At 41.9% G+C, this 10,172-nt stretch overlaps 1 protein-coding gene across 2 annotated transcripts in view; it reads left to right on the forward strand.

The window, feature by feature from the left end:
• The window catches only part of B3GNT2 (UDP-GlcNAc:betaGal beta-1,3-N-acetylglucosaminyltransferase 2), a 153,525-nt gene extending 145,039 nt beyond the window's left edge, over positions 1-8,486 (forward strand). For both annotated transcript variants that reach the window (XM_037048010.1, XM_037048009.1), the window contains exon 2: positions 5,974-8,486. In XM_037048010.1, the coding sequence (XP_036903905.1) occupies positions 5,983-7,176 (1,194 nt within the window). In that variant the 5' untranslated portion in view covers positions 5,974-5,982 and the 3' untranslated portion in view covers positions 7,177-8,486. The remainder of the gene's footprint in view (positions 1-5,973) is intronic.
• The last annotated feature ends 1,686 nt before the right edge of the window (positions 8,487-10,172 follow it).

Here is a 10,172-nt window from a genome sequence, read left to right on the forward strand (position 1 = left end):
GTATGGCACAGCTCTCTGGTCTAACAGTCACCTCATTTGAACCTTGTCATCCCTGTCTGCCTTGCATGCTTGAAGCTGTTCTCTCCCCTAGAACCACTTAACTGCAAACTGTCCCTGTCTCTGTTCATCTGAGCAGAACCTGGAAATGGCTGGCAAGGGCCAGGCAACAGATGGAAGCAGCCTGGTAGGAAAGGATTTAGGAAAGGCACTCTGGCCAGGCTCCTGGAGGGTGGGGGAGGGCAGGGGCCAGGCAGAATGATAGACACATTCTCCACAGAGTAAACATGGTTTCCCTGCCCCCATGATACACCATCTGTGCTCTTTCCCTCTTTGAGGGTTTGTGAAGTTTGTGCAAGAAAGGGCCCAGGAAGCACCCTAGGACACCGAGGCTGCCAGCTCAGTCTCCTGTGGTTAGATGGGCTTGGATTTCCAGCCCCTTTGCCTCAGCATGACTGGATGCGGGTAGCTGGTCACTTTATTTCATAATTCCAAGGAGGTCCTGCCTTTCTTTTCTCAACTTTTGTGCTTGAGGGCTTGGATGTGGATGCTGGCTCTGTCTTTGACTAGTTATCCGTGGCCACCTACCTAACTTGCTGGAGCTCCTTGGTGGGGGGTGTCCATCCCAGACTGGAGTTTTGTGAGAATCAGTCTTTGTGGCTGTCAGGAGCCAAATTAAAGTGTCTTCTTGCTGGCACTTTGCTTCGTTGTTTATGGGGCTTCCAGCAATGGAGGGAGCCTCTTCGGATCATTCTCTTTAGTGCTTCCCAGGATAGTCAGTGTCCACACGTGAGACCTCGGGAATGTTTGGACTGCGTAGTGGGGAACAAAGTGACGTATGTGAGGTGTTTTGCCCAGAGCTTGGTCTACAGTGGGATCATTCAGTAAATGTTCCTTATGACACCGCTCTGCCCTCCATATCTGACTTTGACTCGTGGTAGTTTTGTCAGTTAAAATGTACAAAGCTTTAAAATATGTAATACTTTTAAAGAAGATGAGCTGTTGAAAATATTTAAGACTTGCATCCCTTTAGTTCCTTTAGTCATACTCCTGTGCAGCAGCGTTCACTGCCATCATGATTTAAAAATCTTACTCCAGAGCCGAACAGCCTGGGTTTAAACCCTGGCTCTGCCATTTACCAGATGTGTGACCTCAGGCAAGTGAAATCACTTGTGTGTGACTGCCTCACAGGATGGCTAGTGCCTGGAAGGTACATAAGTATTTTCATTGTACTAAAGCAGATGTTCATATTTTACTATTGTTTTTTACGGTTCCTTCTAACAGAGGGCTCCAGGCCAGCAGCATAAGTCCCAGGAAAGGTGTGCAGGTGATGTAGGGATGGATGTGACAGAGCCTCTGCTGACCACTGCAGGGTCCAGGACAGGGATGGTGTGTCTGGGACACTGTGTGCGGCCATGACACAGGCCAGAGGTGCGGGCTGCAGCAGTGAGAACACCCATGGGGAATTGGTGTGTGCTTCCACACCCACCCTGGGCAGTCCAGATGCGAGTGGCAGTGGCCAGTGGCCGTTGGAGGAGAGAGAAGCTGTGGCAGCGCTAGAGAGGGCTCGAGTAGCCGGTGATCCTAGTACCCTGATTAAACCGGTTCTGGTTTTGTGTGGTACTTTATCTGGATTTTCACGTAGTCTGTACTATTTTGTCATCCATTTTCAGCTAAACAATGTGTTTTTCCGTCTCTACCTTGTTTCTCTAAATATTTTAATTACAAAATGAGGACGCTGTTTTTCATTAAAGAAACGAAATCAACGGGTGTGTTTTGGAAATTTCAACACCGTTTGGTTCTTGTTGGGGAGACTTCATGCCTAAGCACAACATGGGAAGCTAAGGATGTTCTTTGTACGTGGGATTTTCTCCTGTTTCTGTTACTCACAGTTAGAATTCTGTGTTTCACAGTGAGGGTTGTGTAACATCTTCCCCAGTGTTGGGGTAAAGTTTTCTTACTCAAATTCTTAAGCAATGTGTTGAACAGCTTCCTGCTCAAAGAATTGGTTTTGTGTCTGCAATGGGACTGTTTCGTCAGACATTCAGAGAGCTTTTTCCCACAGATGTTTTTATGGGGTCACTGCTTTATCCTCCTTTCCATGAACTTTGGTTTGTGGTAAGTCTGCCAAAAGCAGCGTTCTCGTGTAAGGGACTGTGCCCCGTTCCCAAGTGAAAGAAGACATTTAAACTTGATGGGTATGTGCAGTTGAAAACCTCAGTTTTCCCACCCTTCCTTCTCAGATTGGTTGGAAAGAAGTGCCCTTAAGCAAGTAGTGGTAAGAGTTAGCTCCAGCAACAGGTTTGGAAATTTGGACAAGGAATGCTGGGCCACTCTCAGAAGGGGGGGGGCTGAGTGCTCCCTGGCAGTCCCACTTTCCTTTTTTTGGAGAGTCTTAGTAATATCAAATGTACCACGACCCTGAGCCTTGGGTCTTTTCAGTCTTGAGCCAGTCCTTGAGGCTTTACTGTTGACCTGGAACTGTGCTTTCTGTCTTGGCCTTGATGTACCTTGTAGAAAAAGGAGACCCCAAAGAGCTCTTGTTGCTTAATGGTTTGTAGCATTTAGGCAGCTCAATTAACTGCCCCTCTGAGCCTCCATTGTTCTCACCGGTGAAGTGCTCTCCTCTCACCTTCCCTTAGGGGATGCAAATGAGAAATGGACAGGAAAAAGCTCTGCAGACTGGGATCCTTGAGCTGACAGCAGGTGAGGATGGTGTTCCTTCGAGAGCTACAAGGGCCTGTCTCAGCTGCGGTGATGCCCTGGCTGAGTCTTGATTGTGGAAATAAAATCCTGAATTACAGTGGATAAAGATGAAGATCTTGGGCCAGGGTCAGCACGCCTAGTGTGTTCCTCCAAGTATTCCCCAAGAAGGGCCTGTGCTTTCCATGACAGAAACTTCACACCCTCTCTTCAGGTGGTTCTGGCTGTATCCAGGTGTCCATGGCCTTGCCCTATAGCCTGGATGCACAACTGGCTGTTACCTAGAATCATCTAACATATTATTCACCCTGAATCTTTTCCTATGGAAATCAACTTAGTAAAGTACTGTGCTCCCCCTTTTTTCCCTTAAGCTGCCTTCTTTTACTGTAGAATTTCAGGGCTAGTCTACTGATAGTCAGAGTCCTCTTCTGAGTTGAAAATTTCTGCCAAGTAGTTAGCTGTTCATAGTGATGCTGTTTTTTCCCAAGTACCCGTCCACTCTTTTTCCTCACTGTGGTCTTTCTCTGTTCACCCTCATACCTTTCCTCGTTGCCCTTTTTCCAGCCTGTCCACACGAAGTGCCTGAGACCTAGTGATCAGAGGTACTGGGTCCGGTGCTACTTTCCTTTAGCTTTAGGAGAGTTATCCCAATTTAGAGAGAATTGTTTTTGAAAAGTGTTAGTCTCAAATCTGGAAGGCTCCCCACCCCCCCACCAAAAAACAAAGCTTGAAACTATCAGTGATTCATTTTCTAAAGAGATGACTAATGCTTCTAACTATATGAAATATTAATGCAAATACATTCTTGGTGTCCATTTGAGCTCTCTTGTCTTTGCAAGTAAGGCTCATAGCGAAGGTGTACTGGACTTGGACCTCCAATTTGCTCATTAGGTTTGCCCACAAGCGCCTTTGAAATGACGTGACCTAAGGAGGGTGTGGACCATTGACTTAGGCATGGACATTTTGAATTATTCAAGCTGTAGGTGACTTGGAGTCCTTTAAAAATGTAATTAAGGAGTCAGAAATGTCTTGTATGTTTTTATTACCTTCTTTGGAGGACATTTAAGAAGGCCTTTTCCTGATGGCTCAGTGGTGGGAGCTCGAAGGGTGGAGGTGGGTAGTGGCAGGGAAGTGAGGGGAGCGATGGATGGTGGGGGGAGTCTCCATGGGTGAGCCGGGGGCACACACATGACATTATTGTCTGCTGTGTGTTCTAGATGTGCAAAGGCTTTGGGGAATAGGGGCTTGTTTTTTAAAAACCCTTTTTGTATGTCCACAAACAAAGCTATTTAGCAGTGGTAAATAAAAGCAATTAGAGTAGGATCACTAAACAGATTTTAAGGGACATAAAACAGCTTGGGAATTGTGATCGATTAATCTAGGCTGTCCAACAGGTAATAGCTCCATGGCATTCTCAGCGTGACAAATACTTCTTTTACCTTGGGACTATTTGCTAGAACCTAGTGAACTTAAAAATGCTCTTACATTTTTTTTAAAGTAAGCACTACCCTTGATTAAAACACAGTCACACAGCTTTGTTCTAGGAGTTGGAGAAGACTGGTTACCATTCGGGACAGTGGCCTTGGTACCCCGCTGCTTTGGCTGGAATCCCAGCCCTGCCCTTCACACAGCTGGCTCTGTAACTCTGTCTCCTCAGGTTAAAAAGAATGAATAAAAGTAATAGCACCTACTTCACAGACTCACTGTTTCAAGTTAAGTAATGCACAGTGCGTGGGATGCAATACTACTTTGGGGTTCTTTTATAAGGATAAAGGCTCAGTCATAGAATTAATCTGAAATTTGTTCGCAGTGTATTGCCAGTCCACTTTTTCGGTTTGTCTTTCAACGTCAAGCTTATCTAAATGGTTATTTTTGTGTAGGTCGTCTATCTCAGCAGTGTTAGACTGTGGAGTTATATCCCCAGCAAATTGTGTCTTACTCTTTCTTTGTTCTTCTATTGGCTCTAGACTGAAATCTGTTCTTGGTCTTTGGTAGTTCACTAAAATGTCATTTTCATTTCTCTTTTCCTTTTTCTATAAACAGCAGAGATCTTAAGTATACATTTTGAGTTTTAACAAATGTGTACACCCATGGATTTCTCATTCTAATGAAGGCATACGTAGTACATTTCTATACTCTAGAACGTTCCCTCCTGCTTCTGTCCATCACTTTCAGATATCTAGGACCTAGATTAGCTTTGCCTTCTTGAACCTGACATGAGTGGAATTTGAGGTCTGCCTTTCACTCTTAATGTGCTCTTGTTGCTAGTGGCAGTGGTTTCCTTTTTATTGCTCAGGGTTATTCCATTGTATGGACATACCACAGTTTGATAATTGTTCTTCTGTTGATGGTGTTTGGGTCGTTGTCCGTTTTGGGATATTGGGGTAAAGCTGGTATGACTCTTCATTTTTATGTCTCTGAGCACTCAGTGTGGTTAGTGGCTCCTTCACCTCCTGGCTGTTCAACCCTGGGCAAGCATCTTAATCTCTCTGCCCTTGTTTTCTAATCCATGAAATGTTGGGTTGGGAAACAATTCAGGGTTGGGACCACCACTTTTTAAAAAATGAAATAGAATAAAATAAAAACTTGGAGTGAATTACGTGGAACTACACATATTGCAACACCTATAAATGCAGGGTGGGGCAAAAGTAGGTTTACAGTAGTTTGTGTGGAAAATAATACAATCATTAAATAATAATACAAGAGTAAACTTTGTTTTGTGTACTCAAAACTGTAAACGTACTTTTGCCCTATGTTGTAAAGTTATGTGTGTGTACATGTATGAACTGGATCACAATATAAAATGTATTTGTTATTATGAATTGTGGGCAAATCAGTTTGCAGCTCACTGGTTTGTATGTGTCCTTGTAAGCAAGGAAGTCAGACAGCTGTGAGGTTATCTAGTAAATGCATATTTTTGCCTTCTGGTGTCTAAAATAGCCACAGTGTTAACAGCTACTTATATACTGCTTGCTATGGGCCAGCCATTGTTTTGAAAGCTTTACATGTAAAGTCATTTAGCCCAAAAACTCTGTGAAGTGGGCTGTTATCTCCAGTTCATAGATGGAGAAGAGACATCAGTTCTACAACTCGCCCGAGGTCACACAGCTAGAATGGTAGGGCCATGATTTGAAACTAGGCCATGTAAGCCTAGGATCTGTTTTCCAACCCCCTCTTCCAAGGAAGGTAACAACAAAGAGGCAAGTGACATATGTGAGCAAATGCAGATTAATAATTATTCAATTAATACAATGCTTCTCCCTTTTGTTCCAGATATGAGAAATGAGTGTTGGACGTCGGAGAATAAAGTTGTTGGGTATCCTGATGATGGTAAATGTCTTCATTTATTTGATTGTGGAAGTCTCCAAAAGCAGTAACCAAGAAAAAAATGGAAAGGGAGAAGTAATAATACCCAAAGAAAAGTTCTGGAAGACATCCGACCTTCCTGTGGCATATTGGAACCGAGAACAAGAAAAGCTGAACAGGCGGTACAATCCTATTTTGGGCATGTTGGCGAACCGTACAGGGGAGCTGAATGGGTTTTCCAACATAAGCCATCTGAATTACTGTGAACCTGACCTGAGGGTCCAATCTGCAGTTTCAGATTTCAACAATTTGCCAGACAGGTTTAAAGACTTTCTGCTGTATTTGAGATGTCGAAATTACTCACTGCTTATAGATCAACCAGATAAGTGTGTAAAGAAGCCTTTCTTACTGCTGGCGATTAAGTCCCTCACTCCACATTTCGCTAGAAGGCAAGCAATTCGGGAATCTTGGGGCAGAGAAACCAATGTGGGGAACCAAACAGTGGTGCGTGTCTTCTTGCTAGGCCAGACACCCCCAGAGGACAACCATCCTGATCTTTCAGATATGCTGAAATTCGAGAGTGAGAAGCACCAAGACATTCTTATGTGGAATTACAGAGACACTTTCTTCAACTTGTCCTTGAAAGAAGTACTCTTTCTCAGATGGGTGAGCACTTCCTGCCCAAACGCCGAGTTTGTGTTTAAGGGCGACGATGATGTTTTTGTGAATACCCATCACATCCTGAATTACTTGAATAGCTTGTCCAAAAACAAAGCCAAAGATTTGTTTATAGGTGATGTGATCCACAACGCTGGACCTCATCGGGATAAGAAGCTGAAGTACTACATCCCAGAAGTTGTTTACACTGGCGTCTACCCGCCTTATGCCGGAGGGGGTGGATTCCTCTATTCCGGCCACCTGGCTCTGAGGCTGTACAATGTAACTGACCGGGTCTTTCTCTACCCCATTGATGATGTTTATACTGGAATGTGCCTTCAGAAACTTGGCCTCGTTCCAGAGAAACACAAAGGCTTTAAGACATTTGATATAGAAGAGAAAAAAAGGAATAATATTTGTTCCTATCTAGATTTGATGTTAGTACATAGTAGAAAACCTCAAGAGATGATTGATATTTGGTCTCGGTTGCAAAATGCTCATTTAAATTGCTAAAACATACACAAACTAAATTTTTCATAGAAAGAGATATCTTGGATAGTTTCCACATTGTATTCTCTCATTAGGGCAAGTTTCTATATTCAACCATCAAAATTGCCTTCATAAGTAGTATCTATTTGAGGGCCGCTAAACCCTTCAATGTGGTACTTTCTGAAGAGGGAAAGCAGAAGATCGTAATTTTTAGAGAAGGATATGGCAGGACAATTGGTTCCAATTCTTCTTGTTGGTTAGTGGTCATTATTTTCTAATTTCCCCCCTTCTTACCTAAAATAATAAGTTTTTGGAACTTGACTGTTTTAAGTTATTTTTGTTTCACCTGAATATGGTAATATTCCTACTTTCCATTATAATAAGTGAACTATCTGCAATTTAGGTGTTTATAAAACTATTGTATACAAATGACTTGTTATACGTGGTTCAACAGTTTTCGTGAAGTGGAATAAAATTTGTTATTATAAAATTTGGATGATTTTTTAAAAATTGTCTAGAAAAATTGGCTTCTGTCGAAATTTCCTGCCACCCCAGCAGTATTTTCTTGTGTTAATACAATCAGTTAATTTTGCAAAATGAGACTCACTGTGTTACCCAGTTTATCTTGTTATGGTCATAGTAAGGAGACTGTAATACAGGAACACAGTAACTGTTCTTGTGTTTGGTTTGCTATGTGGTATCATAATAGTTCTCTGTTTTTAGTGTTTGCAAATAATGAGTATGATTCCATAATGGCCAACTGAAGATTGAATTGACACTGACAGTCATACTGTGTTGATGATTTTTCAATGTGGACCAGGAAAGCATATGCAACTTTTGAACTTGAAGTGAAAAGTGGCAGACCTCGTCGTGAGTGGTTTCGCCTGGATTCAGTTCTTGCCATATCTTTACTTGTTGCTTATACAAAATTATCTGAGTAGCGACTGCTTCCCTGTCTCAGTGTAGAAGTGCCTGTGTTTTTATTTATTGTTCAGATCAACGACCAAAACATTTTCTTAAATATATTTTGTGTAATATTTTATTTGTATACAGTGTTGTTGATAAAATATTTAACTAGAGCATGTTATTTTAAATGCAAGGTGTAACATATGTTAAATAAAGCTGTTATTTTTGAATTTTAGAATTCATTTTTTGGGGAGCTGTGAACTGCTAGAGTTGACAAAATTCTGCCAAATCATTGATTATATATACCATCTTGTAACATGCTTTCTTGAAATTTTTTTGTGTTTATAGAGATCAGGATTCTTAACCAAATGTAATTCTGGGGACTATACAAATACTAAAATAAAAGTCATTGCATTTTTAATTGTCATGTATAATGGGTAGTAATCTATGATCTCTTTTTGCTTTCTGTGTTTGATTACACTTTCCCCAAAGAAACCATTCCCACCCCCCCCAAAACTATTATAGTGATATTGAACTATAACTTTTTCTCTCTCTCAATGGATCATCTGTCTTCACATTTAAAATTCTTAAAAGTGCTTTCCCAATTCAAGTCCTTAAAGAGGAGTATGTATATTTATTTATGTTTTCAGTGAGTATAAAGAATTTAACTAGAAAATGGAGCAGCATTTAAAAAAGAAATTATGTCCATTTGGAGGTTTGTATCCACTTTGATGAAATACAGAGGCATCCTGCCGTAGCTGGGTAGATCAGTTGCTCGGCGCATTATCCTGCTATGCCAAGGTTGCAGGTTTGGTCCCGGTCAGGGCACATACAAAAGTCAAGCAATGAAGAAATAAGTAAGTGGAAGAACAAATCATGTCTCTCTCTTTCTCCCCCCACCCTTCCTCTTTCTCTCTCTTTCAAATCAATTAACTAAAATCAAGAAAGGAGGGGGCAGCCTTTACCACTCAGGTTTCTCACCTAGATTCATGTTGAGAAGAAATTGCCAGTCATTAAGTAAGAGCAAGGAGACATTTGATGAACCTCAAAAAACAGAAGGGATCTGTGTTAGACCATTTAGCAGACTGTCCTCTCCTACTGGGAATGTTGAGGCCATATATGAGCAGTTACAAGGACACAGATAGTGAACGTGGGCTTGAAGACTGTGGTAAACTTGGTCCTTCTACAGTTTTCATGTGCTTGCATCTGGCCTCTCCAGTGATTGCTAGCACACCTGGAGAGCAGTGTTAGCACATTAGGTTTAGAGAAGAATAACAACGCTCTCAGAAATTTCACTGGTAATTGATTCACAATTTGCATGTGTTTATGTAACTTGACCATGCATTTTTAGGTGATAGATTTTTCCTCTGAGGGGAATTTCTTTAATTTTTTTTCCAGAGAATTCTTTTTCACTTTCAAATCTACAGAGAAAGAAGAGATGTAGCAGCGTTTGAAATGTGTTTGGAGGGCTATTGACGGCCTCTTGTGAACCTCCAGTTGACACGTGCCATTGTTTGAACATAAATCCTTGGTGCTGGTGATGTTTAGTGGGTGAGATGATCTCTGGCCCCTCTTTAATATGACAGAACTTCTGGTGTAGTGTTTACCTGAGTCCATAACACTGGTCATCCATCTCATGGGCTTTTCAGCAGAGGGATACTTAGGTTTTAGAGCTCTGCACAGACCTGGACTCAATCATGGTACTGATGGGTCCTTCAGTCTGGACGCCCTCTCTTGGTGCCCGTGAGGTGGATTCTCCCCTGAGCCTCCGTCCCATGAATGTAAGCGTCACAGTTAACTCATTCTTTCAGAACTGATCAGTAATGGAGAGCTCAGCGAAAGTGGCATTTGGATTTTTTTCATAGTGGCATTTGGATTTTTTTCATAGCCACTCCCATGTCTTGTTGATTTTGAGTTTGAAGATCAAAGGCTGAATAAACATTGCCAGAGTTTAGACTTTTCCTAAACTCAACCAGGCCTTAAGAGGAAAAGGATGAAAGATACCAGAATGGCTTATTGCCATCCTTGACCCTGGTTATACCCATTTCTCTCTCTCTTTTTTTGTAATCCTCACCTGAGGATATATTTTTATTGACTTGAGAGAGAGAGGAGAA

The sequence above is a fragment of the Sturnira hondurensis genome, unplaced genomic scaffold (assembly GCF_014824575.4).
Source record: "Sturnira hondurensis isolate 20B ecotype Veracruz unplaced genomic scaffold, ASM1482457v3 Scaffold0006413, whole genome shotgun sequence".
In the NCBI taxonomy this organism is placed as follows: domain Eukaryota; kingdom Metazoa; phylum Chordata; class Mammalia; order Chiroptera; family Phyllostomidae; genus Sturnira; species Sturnira hondurensis.